Source organism: Athene noctua, chromosome 2, assembly GCF_965140245.1.
Source record: "Athene noctua chromosome 2, bAthNoc1.hap1.1, whole genome shotgun sequence".
NCBI lineage: Eukaryota > Metazoa > Chordata > Aves > Strigiformes > Strigidae > Athene > Athene noctua.
In genome coordinates this window covers 133,398,125-133,419,769 of record NC_134038.1, presented here as the reverse complement: position 1 = coordinate 133,419,769, position 21,645 = coordinate 133,398,125, and the positions used below count along the sequence as shown (strand labels likewise).

At 40.5% G+C, this 21,645-nt stretch overlaps 1 protein-coding gene across 1 annotated transcript; it reads right to left on the bottom strand.

Moving 5' to 3' along the window:
- Positions 1 to 435: 435 nt before the first annotated feature.
- TMEM106B (transmembrane protein 106B) lies at positions 436 to 18,359 on the bottom strand. The gene is made up of 8 exons (XM_074900348.1): positions 17,974 to 18,359; positions 14,496 to 14,717; positions 11,778 to 11,841; positions 10,370 to 10,529; positions 9,499 to 9,639; positions 9,363 to 9,412; positions 6,624 to 6,677; positions 436 to 5,882 (listed from the first exon to the last, which is right to left on the bottom strand). The coding sequence occupies exons 2-8, from the start codon at positions 14,713 to 14,715 to the stop codon at positions 5,744 to 5,746; spliced, it is 828 nt and encodes a 275-aa protein (XP_074756449.1). The 5' UTR covers positions 14,716 to 14,717; positions 17,974 to 18,359; the 3' UTR covers positions 436 to 5,743.
- Positions 18,360 to 21,645: the final 3,286 nt, after the last annotated feature.

Below are 21,645 nucleotides of genomic sequence, written 5' to 3'. Positions count from 1 at the left end.
CCCTTTTAAACTGTCTTTATCTTGATCCATGAGTTTTCTTGCTTTTGACCTTCAGATTCTCTCCACCATCCCACTAGGGGAAAAAGTGTGAGCAACTGGGTGAAGGCTGACCTGCTGGTTAAGGTCAACTCACCAAAAGAGCCTGTTTTTTAAACTCAGTTACTTTAGTAGTCCAGTCAGATAACCGTAACTCATTCACAGATGGTGCTTAGTTGTCAGATACTCCAGTTTATTACAGACTTAAAATATTAAAAAAAGCAGATCGAAAAAGTCTTTACATCATGGAATGGCAGCAGTTATAAAATGTAATCATATCCTTTAAAATGCATGAAAGCTTGTGGGAAAGATACAGGGAAATAGGGGGAAAACTTGTAAGAAGACAGGGAAAGAGGAGAGAAAAATATTAAATCAGTTAAAAAAGATACATGACCCAAGTTTTTTTTTTAAATAGAAAATTTAATTTCATTCTTTGAGTCAAACAATTCTGTCTAGAAACATGTTCATAATGAAGTTAACTCCACATTTTGATCCTCTAAATAACAAGATCCCATGCCCCAGTTAACTTACATTAACATTACTTCTGTGTCCTACAAGTCATTCCCAAATACCCTTTGACTTATAGTGTTTGTCATGCTTAAGTTGATAGATTGTTTGTTACACAGTTACAAGAACAACAGTCTACAATTCTTAAGTTACAAAAATAGTTATCACTCATTAGTATTTCTATACATATCTCAAGCTATTATATGCACACTCTGTACAGTGGATGTTAACAGTGGTCAAGTTTGCTTCCTTAAACAAGAAAAGAACTAAGTCACTGACAGTCAGACCCAAAATATTCAGGTACCATAACATACTTGCATGTCTGGCTCTAAGTATCCCTGCCCATACAAAGCAAAAGCCGTTTCAGCACCCAAGAGACACACACATCCAGGCTGTAAGACCCTTAGGATGGTTGGTGAAAGCAGACAGTACAAGGATCAGTATGTTACTGCCAAACAGTCTTACACTACACTGCAGGACCCAACACTAACTTTATTTGTACCAATTCCTTGCAGACAACTCTTCCTGTCCAACAGGCCTGCCTACAGGCTGACAAACAGGTTTACATGACAAACTGTAGAGCAGCAGTACAAACTACCCCTCTGATAATGACCAGAATTCCCCAGTTAAAGGTAAAACAGGAGGGTGACCTCTCAAGTAGACAACACTGGATGTTTTTGCCAGACTCCAAATTATTGTTTTCAACAGGTTTTGGCCTGGGTTTTATTCCTCTCCCCTTCCCACTCCCCCCAAGGCCAAAAAAACAACCTAGATTTTTTTGGTGTGATCAGGGTCAACACTAACAAGTGTTTTGCTGGTCGCAGTAGTCCCAATACTGACATACACTTCTTTACTTTCAGAAGCAATAGTAAGCCTGAAAGCATTGCTAGTGTTGTGGCATTTTGTTAGCAAGCAAGTAAAAAAATTTAGTTCTTAGAGGTATTGATGCTAGCCTTACTTCTCATAACTCTTGAAGTCCAGTCCAGCTGATGTTAAGCTTCACATAGCTGTCCAATTCTGAAACAAGTCACCCATTTCAGAAGATACTGTCCGGGAATAGATTGATGTCCCATTACAGATTTGGGAGAGTGGGAAGAAAAGCAAAACCACAACCAACGACCCCATCACCACCACAAAAAAAGGAAGCCTTAAATGCTGAATAGGAAATAACACTTTTAACATTTTCTGGATCTAGGAATCTCTCTCATACTACTCTAAGCACTATCCCTCCCACGAGGGCACAACACTTAAGTCAGATGGTTAAAGACCTTAACAGTTCAATCCAAGCACTTAGAGACTCAGTGCTTAACTGGTTGGAACCACACACTAAAAAGCCCAGTCATGTTTGCGATGTACTACTCTGAAAAAATTTATTCACTTGCAGAACTTCAAGGACAATCTGGAGCAAAGTCCACTAAGGCATGTACTTAAGTCTGCCAACATAAGGCTGCAAAACATGAACACCACAGTGTTAGTATGATCATGCACACATCAGAAGCTCATTAAGAACTACAAAGCTATATCACACAGAATAGTTGTGTTTGCCTTCACAAAAGATTAAGAATTAAGCAACTATCCCCTAAATATCGAGATGAGTAAACACATTACAAATGAATTCCTGGTGTGGGGAAAAACCTGCAGAATCTCAGAGTGTCAGGTAGTAGTACATCTTTTAGTAAGAGTGCTTCCCTTATTTGATGCTTAGATCTTTGAGTTTGTTCGGTGGCTTTATTTAGAGCATCACATTTAAAATAGTTTTGTTCTCCATATCAGAATGGCCAAATAGCTGACATTTGTATGCATTCCTTATTAGTTTACCTTATTATAATTCTGAAGTTTTACAGTTATTCTATATAGAATACATTACGTTTTCCAATTGTGCCATTACAGTGCAACACCTGGGCCACTGTTTTAAAAGATAACTAACAGAGCTTCCATTTTGAAGTGCAACAAATTTTGGCACAGAATTGCTACGAGTAATTCAAATGAAAAGAATTATACTAGAAATAAATCCCTTGAAAAACAACAATACAATGCCAGTATATATGTATCTGACAGTATTTGAAGATTATGGGGAAGTTGCAACTAATGTATGAATCACTCCAAAGTCATTCAGAAATCATCTTACAACCAGGAAAACAAACTAGAAAAAAATATACATTTTAAGCTGACCTTCTGGAAAGAATTTGCACTTACTGATTTACAGTGAACTGAAAGGCTTGCCTTTTTTATTTTACAATCAAGATAACTAAGTGTGAAATGATTACAGGTCTATCATTTGGATCTACTCTCATAGTTTTATAAAGTTATACAAGTTAATACTGACTTCCCTTCCTCCCTTAGCATGTTTCCAAGCTCAGCCACAGAAATGAAGTCTAAGTTAAGTATTCAAACGGATGCTTACCTGCTTATCTGACAAGATGTTATATTAAACTTAGTAGTTAAATCCAAATACTTGCTTTGTTTGGTTAGCAATATGCTGACAGTTTTGCAAGAACATACTAGCACTTGCAGAATCTTAAGCCTTTGATTCTCCTGTAACTGACTTAAGGTGAGGATTCACCAATAGGGTTTTTATTCCACCCTTTACTTTCTTTTTAAATGAGAACTCTCAGCCTTTCAGTAAGTCTACTACAAATTGATGGTGTTAAGATTCACAGCCATTAGATACCCCTGATGACAGACATTAGGAGTTGTATCTTCCCCCTTCTGCCACATACAAGGAATGAATAATTCCACTTGTAATTCTTTAAATTAGCCAATACCAAGCATTTCATGGAACTTAAAACCCACAGATTTATATATTTTGCTCAGCATGCCTGCCAAACTTTCAAAGGTCAGTCTGAGCCTCACTGTACAACAGTGTAATCTCCCCTGCCATGCTTGTTCAAGCAGTATCAATTTTATCATTGTGCCACTAGTTATTCTAATTACCTTTATCCTTTGAAGAAAAATTTAAGTTGATATAAATATTTGCCTAGAGCCTTTTTCTTCTTTTTCTACTTTAAAACAAACAACAAGTCTCAAACAAAACCAACACTCTAGGTGTAAACACTTTGGCCTAGAAGAGAAAACCTGTATCACTTGCTGCTTGACTTCAGATCTGACATGATTTAAACCAGAATTTTCTCCCTGTTCTCCAATATAAACAAATCTTACTACAAGAGATAACACAAAGAATTTACCTCTCTGCTTCTAGCCAGCTCTCCACTATCGTGGTCTTTACTTATACCACCTGCATCTTCTCAGACTATCAGACAAGCTTCCGCATGCATTTTATCAGCCACAGGACTGAGCACCATCTATGCTCTAGGCAGATTAGAATCAACTGTGAACTAGCTTTCCCTTATGACTATAAGCTATAATAAAGAATGTTTAGTTTTACGCGCCCAGATTCACAAATAATTTTCAGAATGTAACTACAGTAAGTCATCAGAATAGACTATTTCAGTTCCAGAAGTTCTCCAAAGCCAAAAGCTGACATCTTCGTCTTAATTATATGAAACCAACAGTTCAGGTTCTGAAATTTTTCACAGGCATTCAGAATAAGTGCTCACAGCAATTCAAACAGGGGAGGGCTTTTTCGTTTGGTTACTTAAATTTCTTTTAAAGCAGTCTTACATCACTGATATTCTTTCCCCCACCCATGCAATCAGGTCCACCTAAGAAAGGCCAAAAAAGAGTAATATAGACATGTACTTTCACTGAAGTACTGAAGCATAAGAGATTGTTAGTTGCAAAAAGTTATTCAGCAGCCTTTTTCCATAGTGTTTATTGCTAATTCATTTTATATAGCTTATTTCCAGGAGACAGGCAGCATAAAAACCATAACATCAATTTAAAAAAAAATATTCATTACAACGTAAGTCTCAATAGTAGCTTCTTACAGCTACATCTTAATTCAGAAATAAAAAAAATCCTGATCTAGTTAATGAAGCAGTTTTGTACCTAACCCTCAGAACAGTCAGCCTTCACAAGTCAAGCAAATTTGGACCCCAAAATTTACCATCACATATTTGATAACTCTGGAAATTCTCACTATGCAGACTATCCTACTAAAACTGTTTAACATCTTCATTGTAAGTCAGTCTCATGACCACATCAGCATTTACTCTTTCAGCAAGAGTTATTTTATTCTCCCTTACATAGCTTTGATGTGAACTGAGTGCTCTGGAGATTCAGGTAACTACCATATCGCTTACCGAGTCTGTGCACTAAATATACACACACCAACAACACTTAGAAGTAGCTTAGATACACAGCATATTAAAACAATAAAAATGATGAAAATTTACATCAAGCTGCCCAGACCCATGCTCAAACAGCTTCCCACCTAGTTCCAACTGCACAATCCTGACTTTAATAGCTGTACTCAAAAAGAAGGTAAAGAGACACTGCTAAAGTTCCTACCCATTTATTTCCTATAGTCTGGATATTTTCCTTTGTCAGTAATGATCCTGGGGTGTTGGTTTTTGTTTTGTTTTTAAACCCAACTTTAAATTTAACAACACACATTCTTCTTCTAATGTCCCAGAGGTAGCAGGAGGGAGTATGAATGAAAAGATGCCAGAACCTAGACATTGCACGTTCAAGTATAGTGTCATCCAAGAGAGTTTTCCTGGCTTCAACAAGCTGTATGTCACCCCTAATCATGTCTAGCAAATTAAAAGTAGAATCCCAAAATAAAGAACTATTACTACTGGCTTGCTAACAGAAGTTTCACACCCAGATACCTCAAAGTAATCTTGTTACTTAAGTAGTAATACTGCCAGTTTCAATAGCCAAATAACAAGAACTGAAGTATAAAAAAAATTTGTAAGTATTAATTTCTCTAAAGTGCTTATTAGTGACACATTTCACCTAAACACAGACATACACACAGTTACTCTAAGTTGATGTACCACACTGTAAGGAAAGGTCCCAGTTCAAGAATCTGATATTCCCCCTCTCCCTCCCACCACACAACTTGACAGAAGTGCTTACAGCAATAAAAAAAGCTAACAGAAGGGGAAAACACAACATTTAACAAGTGCACCTATATACATTTTGCACCTCTTCCCTCCTTGCATCTAAAGTGAACAGGTCACCATGTTCCTATGCTTTACATGCACATACTCTCCCCTTCATGTAGTACCAGTCCTATTCAAAGGATCTCTGCAAGCATCAACAGCAGTCATTCCACACTAACCAACAGGTGTTTTTATTGCGGAGGCTGAAGTACATTTAAATATTCTGACTGGCCCAGCTGGTAGGTTGTGTTTCCTCCACAGTCCACATACTGGTATCTCTCCTGGGATATTTGCTCAGAGTGGCCAAAATAAGAGGTTGTCACTGTGACTCTTAAATAAAAGACAAAAGAGAAGAAATATTATTTTTGCAGGAGACTTGAGTTTTCTATTCTAAAGATCAATGGTTTTATGTTATTAGGGTTTTTAAGGAAAAAAGTTTTGGAACAAAATAAGTTTTAAAGTTAAAACCAATACTAGTTTACCACTATAGGTTTTCTCCATGAAAGACATTTGGTTCCTTGAACACAGACTTATTTCTAAAGGTAGTGGTAAAGCTGAGGTTTACTCATCAATACCTTCCATTGCGAGGAGAAAGCAAATGATTAGAGAAGATACAGCCACGGTTGTGTACATCTCCCCACCCCCACCCCCCAAAAAAATCCCCAACCCACCATGCTGTTATTTATGCAGTCGGTCATGAAAAGTGGACTAGTGCAGAGTACTAAGCACTGTAACTGCTTCAAGATCATTAAGATCTTGGGAAGTTTTGAACAGCAGCTGAATATAAACTCATTTCAAAGTATCTGAGACCACAGTAGCTCCATGGCTGCAGCCCAACTGCAGAGCAGATACAATAATAACAGTTCCACCTGTTCAAGCACCTGTACACCATCAGAACCCGTCATCAGACACAGTTCAGTTTCAGGAACTATAAAGCTATTACATTAGATCAAATCAACTTCCTTTCTATGATGCACATACTGCAAGATTAAGTATTTCTGAGTAATATTTCAATAAGAATTACATGGATTTTAACGTTGTTTCCAACAAACAGGAAGTTTCCATACTTACTGCATCATCACTACAATGTTATGCACTTTAATAGATGCTAAAGTACAGAAGTCACTGCAAAAAAGAAAACCAATTGTTAGATTTGCATCAAGCTTTTACATGTAATTATCTAAAAAGCAAGAATTGTGGTTTCAGCTGGAAATTTTGCTCTCTGTATATATAGAGACTATGGAGTTCTTAGCAATAGCAACTATAAAACTTGTTGAAAACCACTGCCACTGACTAGATATTCAACTACATCTACTTTTATATACATAGCCTTGCTTTCACAGGAACCACTACATTAAAGCAGCTCAGTATCACTTTGTCACTGATGGAGACTTTTACTATGAAGATATATACAGACATAAGTTAATGTGGAATTTATATATAGAAAGGAAAATTTACAATAAAAGATCAATGTTATGCCAACTTCTTTACACCACTCCAGCGTCTTTCCACATAAAAGCAGCAATTTCTATAAAAAGAAGTCCTGAAAGCTTGCTATTCTTGATAGGAAAATATCAAGAACTTAGCGAAGTCCCTTTTTTTTTTCCACTCATCCACTTATGTATTATGCTATGCAAAGTAACCTTTAACCAATCTGCAGAGACTTTGAAGTCCAAGTCACCGTTCTCTGTGAGGTACCTTTTTCAGATTTACATCTGACATGTACCTACATAACAGTTAGAGCACCATGTAAGCGTGTATTTTTTCCTCGACCCTCTTCCAATCAATTGCTCTTGGTCACAAGTTTATCAGTTCTGAAGTGAAATGCCTATGATCAGTACTACAAGATCACATGGCAGCCATCCACAGTACTTGCATGCCATTGTCACTCTTCCCCAGCACCAAACATATGATGAAGTATTGAACAGTGAACACAAGTGATTCAAACTGTATAGAAATTAAAACCAAACTGTTTTATTTGTAAACTTGTTTTATATTGGTATCTGTAGTAATGACAAATATTTTGATTTTTCTCCTGCTAGACTTAAAACAGCTGGTTTGGCCATAATGCCAGTTATTCTCAGTTACTGTAGTTTTCTAATCCAAAATACAGACTACCTATAACATACCACACAACCAACATCACCAACAGCACATACTGGCTGACAAGTAGAGGTACAATACCAACATACTGTTTTGTTTTTTTTTTTAAAGTCCATCTGGAAATAAATCTGTTTTAGAAAAACTACACAAACCAACTTGCCAAAAAAAAAAAAAAAAAATCACCAAAACCCAAACACACTACACTGTAGCTAGGAAACTAAATTGAAGGTGAACTCCACATTGAGCCAGCTCTCTAAAATAAGTGTGTGGAAATGCCCTGTATGATGTCGATTTCATACGGGGCTGCTGAATCCTGATCAATTGTATACAGACACATCAGGTCTCCACATATTCAACCTAAGCCAACTTCACAGGACACATACTCTCCAGGATCCAAACAACTAGCTAGTTATGACTAACGTAAGACCTAAACTGACTAACTGGGGAAACACTGAAGTGTGATCCACTGTCCAACCCCCAATGCTATAACCCACAACACTGTCTGTATTACAAAGATTCTCCCAACGCCTTCACTGAAAAGGTAAATATTTAATGTGTGGAGAAAAAAACCCAAACACAGTAACAAATATAAAACCCCACTGCAAATAGTTGAAGTTACCCTGGCTGGGTGTTCAAACTAAGGAAGCTCACTTGCTGTCTTCAGTGTTGCTCCATACAGCGAACCCAGGCTTTCAAGACTCACAAGACTCAAGTCAAAAAGCAGAAACCCATCAACAACTGTCAACCGGTCAGAGAGGTCGACTACACCAACTGTGTAACAGAAAATCTGGAGACAATTAACCACCATAGTTTTGTGTGTGGCTCAAATTCTGTTTAGTACATTTTAAAACAGAACATAACACCATTAGTGAGTGCTACTCACAAGCACTAGGACCTTGCTGTATCAGCTTGTAGAAGAACTTAATCTCTAATAGACAAAATTCTGTAGTTACAGGTCTGTGGTTACCAGTTACAACCCATGGTTAGCATTACTCTGCTGAAGAAGTGAATATTTTCACGTGTACAAATCACCTATTAGTCTGTTCTAGTAATGTTCACAAACACTTGCTGTCCTGAAGGAGGACAAGTCCACATTACAGACTACTGGCACTGACACATGACAGCTTCTCTGCCTCTACTTCAAGACTGTGCAACCTGTCTCTGAGCTGGACCTGCAAGCGCATCATTGTTCCATGCCATTGCCAAGGCTGCCACTGCCAAGTGGAAGAGCCTAAAGTCCACCCTTGTTCAGGCCACAGGCAGAGCAGCTTTTGCCTGTCCACATCTCTCTACACATCCAGTCACCTAGGTTTTTCTAAGGTTAGTCAACAGCTTGTAGGCAAATTAGCCTCTAGTTTGTATAGAATACAAATTCCTTCTGCCAGAGAAATTTGTGGGAAAGTTACTAGAGAACTTATTAGGGGAACACATCTGCACTTTCAGCCCCCAAAGCAGCATGTCCTAGCTATTGTCAAGGCCTAAAACAGTGGGATAGAGATACCACCTGAAGTGCTGAGAGCCAGGTAGAGCAAGCCACTATATGAAACTACTGAAACCGATTTCACTGTTTTTCAGTACTGTTAAATTCACACAAAAATGCCACATCTCCTCTGAAAATACATTTCTGATGAATCTGAAAAAAAGTAATTTTTAGCACCATTATAATTTAGTAAGACTCATGTGATATTTAGAGATGAGTACACTTACAACATATAGCTCATTTCATCTTGTATGACTGTGGGCACCATATAGTCAATCTAAAAAAAAAGCAAAGAAAACAAAAATCAGTAGATTTATATATGGAGATTAAATGTATTCAACTTTGAAAACCTATCCTATTTACCTGTTTCATATCCAGAGGGCCAATGTTGGTGATGTTGTTCAGACGTGCTTTTCCAATAACTGTTTTTGAAAACTGGACTTGGGCTGTGATATTTGCCACTTCAACAGAATAATAGTTGTTGTTTGTTATATTTAGTGTGTTCTGAAAAAAAAACCACAAACACACACAAAACACTAACATCTATCCATTCTGTGTATCTTGATGAGCATATGCTCTGAAATTTGTGCCCTACACAGAAAGACCTGAAATTATGCAAGTATATTTTCCTGCCTTCTTGGACTTGGAGGTGGGGGGGGGGGCTGGGCAAGCAAGGCACCATCACTTCACCCCTTTCTTCCTATCCTCCATTATTCCTTCAGGAAATTTAGCTATCACAGGGACCTTTTCTTCCATGGCTACTTTATTTCATTTAAAATGAGAAACTCTACCAAAAGTCTTTAGGCAGTCCTGTATTGACTGCATTGGCAAGAAGTTAAAAAGTATGTAGAAAGAATTCCTTTAAGGTGGATATCATTTTTCCTCAAAACCATTTTTGACAAATGCATGATACCAGAGCTGCATTTAATAACATTTCTACATACATACACTACATTTCACTCATATTCCAAAAGTTATGCAGACAACTCCAAAGTCACTATTCCCCTGAAAACTGAAGGCCCAGTGGTAGTTTGCAACTACACCTCTATTAGCTATAGCTACAGGAACCAGCCACAGCACATCCAGCTACATTTCTCAAACTGGTCATTGTATCTGCTTGTGTTTAAGGTACTAAGCTTATCAGTTAGACTACAATTTTTATGTATATTAAACTGTCACAGCAGTATCTCCTGTTGCATTTATCCATTACAAACAAACAGATAGCTAGACTTACCGTAATATTTAGATATATTATATGTCTGCCCTGTTCATAAGTGACATATACTGACTTCACACCAATGTACTCAACGTCAATTGAGCGTGGAAACAAGAAGAATACAGCCAGCCCAGAAAGGAGTAAACATACAATTACAGAAGCAGTCACGTAGAGCTTTCTGGAGGAAAAAAAAGAGCACATTTCGGAGACAAAAGCATGTTAGACAATAGTGGCATGTTATCTTCTTTTAACTGATAAGGGGCATGACTAGTAAATATCACTAGTTCAGTCTATTTCTAGCTTTCATTAGCTTCCAAAGGGGGGGGGGGAAGCTATGTTGCACTTCACATCTATGTCTCTGAGATGTTACTCTTGTATATACATCAGAAATTAAGTTTCAAAATGTGGTTATCTCAAAATTTGTAACTTAAAGAGCAAAATGGAAGAGGTAAATATTTACGTGCTTTGAAACAAACAATTCCTCTCAAAATTTACTACAGCAGAACTTTTGTCATTCTGCATGACTCTTGCACACACGCCCAGAAAGAAGAATAAAGCTTTTACATGCCTTAGAGGATTGTCATAAAGGACTTCCAGGGCAAGTGACAGACTCATATGAAGGAACAAGAAACTCACAATTAGCCTAATATAAAAGGGGAAGGTGTGTGTACAATAATAAAAAAATACACAAATAAAAAGTTCTACTGCATTTCCTAAAAATTAGAACACTAAGGCAGTAAGTTTCAAATTTACACTACTATTACATCAGATATATGATCCAGGATAGCATTATGTAAAGTTACTGTATTTTTTGCCTGGCACTCATTTTTGTTTATTACAGAAACATCCAAACATTAAGGGAAAAAAAACAAACAAACAAACCCCAGACAGTGTCAGAATAAGCAGCCCTGAGCACTGCAATTAAACCTTTAAGTAGACTCTAAAAAAAGACCCCAACATAATATATCAGAATGATGAACTTGTTGATTTTGCTAGCTGCTCAGAGCTTAACAAATTAATTTTTAGGTGACTTATTTTATAGCTGCTTTGGGCTGCTACTACAACTTCACTGCTGAAGTTCGAGTAAAGATGTATTTGCTTAGATGAACTAGGCTGCTACAGAGACTGATAAATACCTGCATTCTGTAGATGTTCAGATAAATAGGTACATGAAGAGATCATACAGTATTACTCAGCTTCATAAAACAAGCTGTGATAGGAGCATGCACACCTGTTAATAAATAACTCTTCAAGAATTACAGGTTAAGGCTGATATTGCTCATGAGCAGGCTTCTTTCAATACTGAATGCAAGAAAATATTCCAGTGATTTTGGCTTGATTCTTCTTAACACTAGCTCCTTAAAATTGCTGAAATTTTAACTAGAAGAATTAACTGTAGATTCATGTATCGCAACTATTAACTTACGTTCTTCTTGGCCTCAGTCTCTGATCACTGTATGGAATTAATGCTACGAGCTGATTTTCCTGTCCTGGAAACAAAAATATCCTTTCAGATTTAAACAAACAAGGAATATGTACTGTTGCAGTTACTTCAGTCAAAGAGTGCCCCTTATAACTTCATGGCACCAGAAAATAAACACTAAAGATAAACATTTAAATTCCAGATAACTACCCACATACAACACTACTGTAGCTTATCTCACTTTCTGAAATAGAGCATGGCTTACACAACATGCAGAGGAAAAAGACATCAAGCCCACAAAGACCAAAACAGTAACAAATTCTGCCTCTGCTGCATTCATGCACAGGAGACAACATGCCTCTGGCAGCATTTCCTCGAGAGAAAGAGTTATAACAGCTTCCAGCTCTCTGTGCCTGTCCATATAAAGTCGTAGGACAAAACATTCATAAGCTCAGGCAGTAAGAACCGATCCAGAAGGCATTCTGTATGTACTCTTATGAAAAGCAGAAGTCAGGTTTGTTAAAAAAAAAAAAACAAAAAAACGAACTATGTATCAATTTGGGTGGCTTTGGCAACACAAGTTACATAGATTGCATTCTGGAAATCACTGGTGTATGCAACCGTTGCTTGCGGGACTGAGCTGCGGCACCCTGTAAGTCAAAAAACCTATTTCTTCCAAGTAACGAGTTACTTCACTAGACAGTATTTTGAGAAGGGATGATATCTTAACGGTAGAAGAACATAAGCAAAGATAAGTTGTCAACAATAGATGGACTACATCCACCTAGATAGCTTTTGCTATTTGCCATACAAGAAGACAGAACTGCGATTATTCATCTATATGAAAACAGAGAGGCCTCAAGACCAAGTCAGATTTTCATTTTTTGAGCCAAATACAGAATTTGACCAGCATTATCACTTAACCAGTCAACCACTTTGAAGTGATTCCATGCGGAATCACTACGCTGAGAAAAGCATCAACCTTCCAGAAAACCTCTACCAATTTGAAACGGATCATCATCTCAGCATCAATAAGACACCTTCAACCTTTGAACAAAACAGCACAGTCCTACTTTATCATACTGAAAACCTAAAGCTGTCCAATTATAAACACAATGTGTTTATTACAGTTTAGCCATGATATCATGTGTTAGTCTTCCCTACTAGTCATATAGCCATCCTGTTAACACTTAATTTTCAGCCCTCCCCGCAAAAAACCCCACATGATTTTTCTTAAGTACTGAGGAATAATTAAAAGCCACAGCTGTTTTTGTTCTAATTCATTTAGACGTTCTAGCTTTAATCACACTATTTCATTAGAATGTATGGACAACACGTATTTTTAACAGTTACTGCAAAATGTTTAATAATTTAACTCATTTGTTTAAATATTACATCCAAGAATTGTATAGTCAAAGAAATAAGCTTTTGAACATAGGAATCTGGCTATTACTGCATTCTAGCTAGCACTATTTTGAGTAAAACTTGCTATTAATATTATGAAGTATTTCAAGTTAGCAAGCTAACAGAACAAACCTCCTTCTCTATAGTCTTTCAGTTAATTTTTAGATGCATAGCTTTTCCACACTTCAAATCTGCTGAAATCAGAGCTACTCAAAGAATACACAGATCTAACACACAGATCTCTTATGATATTTGCAACCATTTAAATATCCTGTGCTCCCTGCCACTTACTGCAGGCAAGACAAATATTTGTGAGCTATACCAAAATCTAATCTGACTGAAGCACATGTAGAAGGACAACATGGCACAGACATCTGCCAATCTTCCCAAGCTGCTGGTCAAAATCAGTTCCAAGAGCTTTCACACCCAATAATCTATTTCAGACAAGATAACTATAGCAAAAGCAAAGCAGTCCCAAACATGAAACCTTCTCATCAGTTCCTCCCCCTACGTCAAAGGAAAGATTGTAGAGCTGAAGCAGAAGACTGTGCCTTGGCACACTGCATTTGCCACTCTCTCGTTTTGCCCAGTTTCAGGTATCCTGCATTCTCCTTTCAAAGGTCTTTTTGTAAATAGCTGTTCAGATGGCTTATCATACAGGAGAGAAGTGCAATAAAGCAGAATGTTTTATTAAAAGGAAAAGCAAAGGATGAGGGTAGCAAGCAAACAAGTTAGGCATGAAGACTAATGCTGTGCAGCCTAATCCTTCCCAACACAACTAGAGATCCTACAAATTTTCAGTTCCAGCTGCAGTCCTCTGCCTAGCAGGGATGGATGGGTCAGAGGGAGGATAAAAGAAACTGAAGGGCACTGGCAGCAGGGAGGGCAAGAAAATTCACTATAAATGATCAAGGAAAAGATGTTATAAAACAGGTCTACTTTTCACTCTATTTGCAGCTATTTTTGCAGAGTTACAGATTCAAATAGTTTAAAGTAGGTAAGAAATGCAATAAAATATCACAAAAGTAAAGGTTTGCAAAATTCAACTTGCAAGAACTAAGGTTACATGTGAATTTAAAGCTGAGAAGCAAGGAACACTGGCATTGTATGGACAAAGGAAGACCCAACAGGCAACAGCCAAAGCTGACTCAGCTTCTCTCTTCATCCTGTGTAATTGTAACAAAACGGTTAAGGCTAAAAAGTCAAAAAGATGAAAAAACTTCATCTTGACTAGGAGAGCTATTTTTATGGATTATTACAACTGCACATGATTGTGAGGTAAATTTATAGATTAAAAAAAATATAAAGACAACTTACCTCGTGGAATTCTTCCTGTTCCCTGGCAAGTTGGACAGGTGACACTGTCTCTTCCTGTAAATTCCACGTAGGGAAACTGTGATACATCTCCGCATCTGCCATCTTCGTTGTGTGATTCTGAGTGAACTAACCTGTTCCTCATATTATCAGATGCTGTGCCTCCATCATAGCCATCTTCCTTGCATGTATGCATAGGCAGGTGAGAAAGTGATTTTCCCATGTCTAAAATAGAAGTCAGAAGAAAGTTTTCAGGGAGAACAATTCAAACATGGCTTGCATTTATTCTTCCACATCAGGTAACTGTTAGTCTGTGGTCATCACTCCAACAAGACTCCTGTTGACCTCTGTTCAGATCCCTTAAAACCAGTAAAGCGCTAAGGTCCTGTCAAGCTGAAGTCAATCCCAAGCTTTAAGAACCTGAACTAACTGGGAGCATTGTTCAGGTCCTCAGATATGCACAGGCTGAAGGGGGATCGATGAGACGCTTTTAAGTTAGAACAGTACAATTGCTGGCAAAAGCTTGCAACAGCCTAGCAGTGCTTTTAAAAGGATTGTTATTGTACAATCTTTTGCACAACACATTAATCTTTGTAAAAAAACCAAGACTGATCTCTAGAAAGTAAGTTTGTAATTTCCAGAGGATTCTACGCACCCTATAGACCCAATTGTAATAACCTTTTTAAGCTGGACTTGTTCTGAGAACATGGGATCAGCTACTAGTTTCTAAGCTAGAAATATAGATCTCCAGGTGTTTAAAGAGATGATTCTCTTTAATCCAAAAGGGCATTGATTCACAGTAAGGTCAAGGAAAAAGTGGGAGTTACTTTAACATAGCTGCTGGCAAAACGTAGCATTTATAAAGGCTTGTTAAAAAAAATAGTATTAATCACAAAAGCATTTTTGGTACCTATGCAAATTTTTTCGTTACTGTAGCTTTTCAGCCATTACACTGAAACCACCTAAAAATCAACACACAACACTTGAAACTGAAGACTGTAATGAAGTGGTACAAGTGGAAACCTTCCTAATTCGCAACAGGTGGAAAACAAACTCAAAGTAAAAAAAAATAATCTGTACAACAATGGCAATCAGTTGTCCAGCTTATCCACATAACACATTTTAGTTACTTAATACGCAGAAACACCAGCCACTCCATTCACCAGTGTCTTGGGGAACAGGATGATTTCAAGACAGTATGCAAAACTTCAGTTTTTCCATTGTAAGTGGCATTTTTAAAGCAGCTGCTAGCAATTATCATGCTGGTTCACTGAGAAAGGAAGCCCTAAGAGGAAGATCAAGAGAGCAAACCAAGTCAGAATATTTTAAACCAACCACTCAATACAGAACAGAAAGATCTCAAATACAGTAACACGAGCACAAAGTTAATTCATTATATTGCCACAAAGGCTAGCTCAATGCAGGAGGGGAAAAGTAATTCAACAAATGCCATCAAGTACTCATTACCATTCCCGCAAATATGCAGCGTTATTTTATTTATGTAATACATTAAACCCTTTAAAGAAGGAAAACTATTTATCCTCGTACTGCTACAGCACTTTTTAAACATTCTAAGTTTGGGAGCCATTCAATAATGGCAATTGTTGAATTGGTAACTACAACTACTGAGCTATTGAAAAAGTTTTTCTGCGAAAGCTGTTGACAAAGTCGATGCTTATTCCACATGAGGTTTTTGCTTACTGTTCTCCTTGTAGCTGACCTACAGCCTTTAAGCTACGAAACTTGAGTCTTACAGCTTAGGCAATAGCTGTCACAGTTATAGGTCTGAAAGCTTAGTAATCAGCTGGTGCTGTTGTGTTGCAAATGTATTCAACTTATCTGCTCTACTGATGGTTGGCTCAGGCTACATCTACATTAACAAATAAGTATAAAACAGCAACTCTGTAGAAATAAACAATTGAGGAGCCACCATCCACACTATACATGGCTTTGTGTGTTTATTTCATACTAACATTTGTCCAGACTGACAACACCCACTCACAACTGGAACGCACCTTCAAGTTTTAGCTTCTTCCAAAAGGAAGAGTTCACACAACTCCCAGAACACACCGCGAGATGAACCAAAGCACAGCAAAGATGACTGGAAACTCATTACAAGAGAACAGTCTTTATTTGAATTCATGCAGATGTATCCTCCAATGCCAACTGTACTTAAGCTTCAATAATTAGTATGTAATAGCGTCATTCTGCTGCCAGAGACTTAAGAATAGACACATCTTAGTGCACAAGTAAGATAGACAGCCACCTTCAAGTAAAATGTGTTACTCCAAAATGCCTTCCCCTCCCAACCAAGCACTGAACCTTATTACAGCTGAACAAAATTCAAGAACACCTTGTTCTTTTATCCAGCATTTATATGCTGAACAGCAGAGAAAATACAATCTTCATTTGCAACTGCCTCTACACTGTCGAAGTCACAAACCCTACTTCCTTAACAGCTGTGTTTTGACTCAGTCTCTCCCTCTTAACTGATGTATACACTCCAGCCTCCTTGGACTTGTCGGGAGTTTCCTTAATTTCACAGTCTGTTAGAAAGAGTTTGATAAACTAAACAATGCTGTAATAGTGTCTTCTGTTTAAGACTGTGTGCTTCAGCTTGCTATGACATTGCAGCATGATCGCACACAGACAAAACCCAAACCATGTCCCAGACATACAGAACCACCAGATCCCGAGTTACATGCAAGACTTGGGGAAAAAAACGTTTGTTTATAAACTCAGTGAAACTTTGTAGAGTTAAACTACATTGTTCTACTTCTCCAAAGAGTCCAGGTAGCGTTCTTACCCCTTACATGCAAACATATAAGCTTCAGGTTACAAACCTACTTCTTTTTCAAAACGGCAACAGATTTTTATGTGCGACCATCTTCTGTTCTATCATTTGCGGCTTAACCGCAAGCATCGCACGCTCCTCCAAAACAGAGGAAGCTGCAAGACAAGGTGATGACTTGGTCGTCACAGACTCCCTCAGCACGGGCAGGCACCATCACCGCTGCCTTTCACGACCCCTGCAGAGACCCACCTCCCAGCCACCGCCCGCTCGGTGAGGATGACGCTGCCAAAAACGCAGGAGTCAACAACCTCCCCGAGACTGACGGATTTTCTCGCTCGCCAAGCCGGAGCGGCAGCTGCTCCCGCAAACATGGCGAAGTTTCCAGCCGGCGGTCGCGGACCGAGGCCCGGCGAGCTCGGCCGCTGCCAGGCTGCCCCGGGAGGGCCCCGCACCCGTACCCGGCCGGCCGGCGGTCGCGGCAGGAGCCGCCGCCCCGGCTGCCCGGAGGTAAGCAAGGCCGCGCCGCCGGCCTTGCCCAGGCCTCACCGGAGCCCACGAACCACCGCCGCAGCCCCCCGCCCCGCTCCGCCGACGCCTCGCAGCCACAGGCCGCGCTCGGCCCGGCTCCGGCCCCAGGGCCGCCGCCGCCCCCCGGCTCCCCTCCGCCTCTAGAGCAGCCCTCCCCACCTGCGGCGCGGGCTCCCCGAGCCGGGCCTGGCCTGGCCGGGCTGTACTGGGGACAGCGGGACCGGTGACTCCAGATGCGGCGCAGCTGCCCCGGTGTTAAGCCCCGGATCGGGGCGTGCGCAGGCGCGGGGCGGCGGGGGGCGGCGCCGCGTCCGTCCCGGTGCCGTTGGTGCCGGTGCCGGTGCCGGTGCCGGTCCGGCAGCGGGGGGCTGGGCCTGGTTCCCCGCGGGGGGTGCCCGCCGTTCCCGTCACCGCTGGGCGCGGCGGCTGCTGCCCGGCCGGGCCCGCCTGTGCCCCCGGCGGGCGGCTGCCTGCGAAGCGCACAGAAGCGGCCGGCCCGAGCGGGAGGCGGTGCCGGGCAGAGGGGTGCGCGTTGCTCCCGCACCCCCGGCCTCACGGTAGGGGTGGAAGGAAGGGAGGAGGAAATCGGGAGGTGGCGCAGCCCCTCTCGGCAGCGAGGGGACGGAGAGCAGAGCGGGTTTCCTCCCTGAGCCCCCTCAGCAGTCGTGCGCTGCTCTGCCGGCAGTCGTGCGCTCCCCTCCTCACATAAACTCCGCGTTGCCTTACTCACAGGAGAAAAGCGGGGGTTTTTCTTTCCGCATCTGGGTTTACTTCGCGGTACCTTCACAGCCACCATCGTTATTTTCTGTTCCCTGTTTGATAGCTCCGGTAGAAGGAACTCTGCACGCAGTGCTCTGGGGGAGGAGACGAGATGCTCAAGCAAGGAAAGCTACGGCAGGTGAGCAAAAAAGGTGTATGTGGGAAACGAGACGCACTACCACGGCACTTCAGTGTTATAACTCGTGTCACAGTATACAGGGTTGCTTGTACAGCTGATGTTTATTCAGGTCATGGGCAGTGAGATGTTCTCCGAGCTGTTTGCCAGAGGAAAATAAAGTACGTTGTAATAACTTGTGATTGTTGCTCTTCATGTGCCTGCCCCTGGTTCCATGAAAACCACTACCCAGTGTCTGTGGCGACACGGGAGACCACCGCTCTGTGGGGGTGTGGGGTCACCAAAGGGACAAGAGCTGCGCAGAGGGGACTCAGCTCAGGATGAAGGAGCCTGAGGACTAGGGAGGAGCTCTGTCCCGTTTGGGAGCCTTGTCCTAGCTGCAGGAATGAATCAGGCTGGAGGAAAACCCGTGATTCACACCACATAACAAAGTTCAAGGGCAAGCACAGGGGCAGAGCTCGAGGGAGAAGACAAGCAAGCAAGGTCTTTGTGACAGCTTGGGGTGATCACGAGGCTGGGACAGGGTGTCAGGCTGCCCCAGAGGCCTCCAGCAGCCACCCAGGGCTGGTGGAGGTGTGAGGCCACCCTCGGTACAGCCCTGCCCGTGTCTGGCACCTGGCTACAGGTCCAGGAAATGATCAGCACAGAAGATAACCTTCCCCCACCCCAAAATGTGCTCAGAAAAAAAAAAAGCTCTGCATATATCTTTACCTGGACCAATGCCAGCCCATTTCTTCCCTTTATCCTTGGACGTTCCTGGTGTTTTCTGGGAGTTTAAGAGGTCCTGGCTAGCAATAGTCTCTAGCCTTCCTTATCCAGTTCAAGTTAAGGAGAGTCCTGCATGCTGCTCGCTGGTGTCTTGACTCCTCTAGTCAGGCACGATCAAGCTCATGACAGTATTGTCAAAATCTGGCATGTCCCTTGTCCCTCTGGTAGATTTTCATCTGAGTCTTTGGCCCATCACTGTTCAAGGTTCCTGAGGTGCCATACAAAGCACTCTCTACAGCAAGATTGACCGTGGTCCTTTGTGGATTTCTACCTATAAAATGGTGTATGTAAGGTACCTTGAACAGACTCCTGGCATGCTCAGGACCTATATGGAGTCTGTGTCTTGCTTTAGAGCACCAGCAAATGCCAAATTATGTAAATTTGGTAGGCTCAGGCCTGGCTATTAGTTTCACTGCTGACTGGCGTTTGGTTCTGGCTCAACTTCATATTGATCCAAGGAGCACAAAGCATGGTGCAAAAAATAGTCATAGCTTTTAGCTCTCCAAACAGGTGAGAACACCAAGCCTTTGCCTTTTACATTGTTTTAAATAATAGCAGCAACCAGGCACATTGACCTGAATCATGACACAAGAAGAGACATGCCAGAAAAGGTCTAGTAAAAAGGTTTTTGGAACAGTTTTTGGAGGTCACGCTGAGTTCTGGCAACTCAAAGTTATTCAGTCTGACAAACTGTCTCAATACAAATTTATTCAAGATAAATATTCCTAGCAAATTGTAATTAATGTGGAGATTTTGATCAAATCAGAATTTTGCATCTTAGACTGCAGCAGTTTTATCCACTACTTCCAGACCCCAGACTAATCTATAAGGCCCCATGCAGGTAAGGATGTTACAACATTACCCGAGAGAGAGTTTCCCTTGCTCTGATAGAATTAACAGTTGAAATCATCATGGACTTTAGAGATAATTCTCTGTTACTGTAATCAATGGAGATGTTGCCTATTCAAGACTTCTCACTACTTGCCATAGCCTTTCCTCTGTAGCTTTGACACAAACAGAATAGTTTGGGTTTATTTTCCTCTTTAAAGCTGACATGGCAGAAGGGAACATATCTCTGGATATCTGTTTGCTTTGTGTTATTTTTGCTTCGAAAGTAAATGTTACAGATTCTTTAGGAAGAGCAACTGAAACACTGAAAGGATCTGGTTCACCCATTAGTGGCCTCAAGCTCATCCATAAATCCTCAACCTCACCTTAAATATAATTTATTTGCTATAGGCTAAAGTAATGCAAAGAAAACTGAGAATAAACAATGATAAAGGTGAAGTGTCACACCCTTTAAGCTTAAAAACATTAAAAATATGTGATAACAAGATATACACATTAGAAGTGCTTAAATATGCGATGATGTGCTTAAAAGTGTTACCAAAATGGGCCACTGATTTTGGGCTAATCAAGACAGGATTCCTGTGATTATAGAAAGGGTATTTTGCACTAAGAAAGTACAGACTGCACAACATATAATACTGCTGATTCATTAACTGGATAGTTGTCTAGATGAGGACTGCATGCTTAAACGCAGACATAGAAATGAATCAGTTCAGAAATGTAGGGTAGAGGGGTAGCATGCAATACTGGTTCTAGTAGGAGGGATATGAAATGGAAACACTCGGATGGCATAGAGAGAAACTGAGATCATCACCTTTTGACTGAGCTATGGGACAGCTGCAAGTAATATGAGCTCTTAGTTCTCACAGGTCACTAAACGGGTGCAAGTTATACTTCCGCTAGTACATCAGTAAAGAAATCCAAATGATGAATCTGGTTTCAAGTTGAATTTGTTAGCTGGGATAAGTGAGTCAGGTCCTTGAAAGGGCTGGAGTTAGCAATCCCTATAGCAGCCAATTGTGCCAGGATGCAGCCTCCCAGGTCCCGTGAGCACCTGCGAGAGACATAGACCTTAGAAGTACCAATGGGGAATTATATTTACTTCTGATTTCCCCCCATGATGAATAACAGCCCACTAGCATTGGTTTTCTGAAGAAACTTCAGACTGCCCATGTTTATTTCATCCTTCAGAAATATAAGCTAGTGGTTCTGTGAATGTTGAAGGTAATGAAGCTTGGTTTCCTATGGATTTGTCTCTCAGTTGGCTGACCACCTGAATTATAATAATATTTTCTATTACGACTGCATATACCTAGCAT

Bases quoted from the DNA above. Each gene is read 5' to 3' on its own strand.
- TMEM106B (XM_074900348.1), bottom strand. From the start codon at position 14,715: ATGGGAAAATCACTTTCTCACCTGCCTATGCATACATGCAAGGAAGAT. The intron at 10,530-11,777 runs GTAAGTTAATAG...TTTTTCCTCCAG, and splicing joins AGACTGAGGCCAAGAAGAAC to AAAGCTCTACGTGACTGCTT. The intron at 6,678-9,362 runs GTAAGTGTACTC...TCTTTTTTGCAG, and splicing joins GATGAAATGAGCTATATGTT to TGACTTCTGTACTTTAGCAT.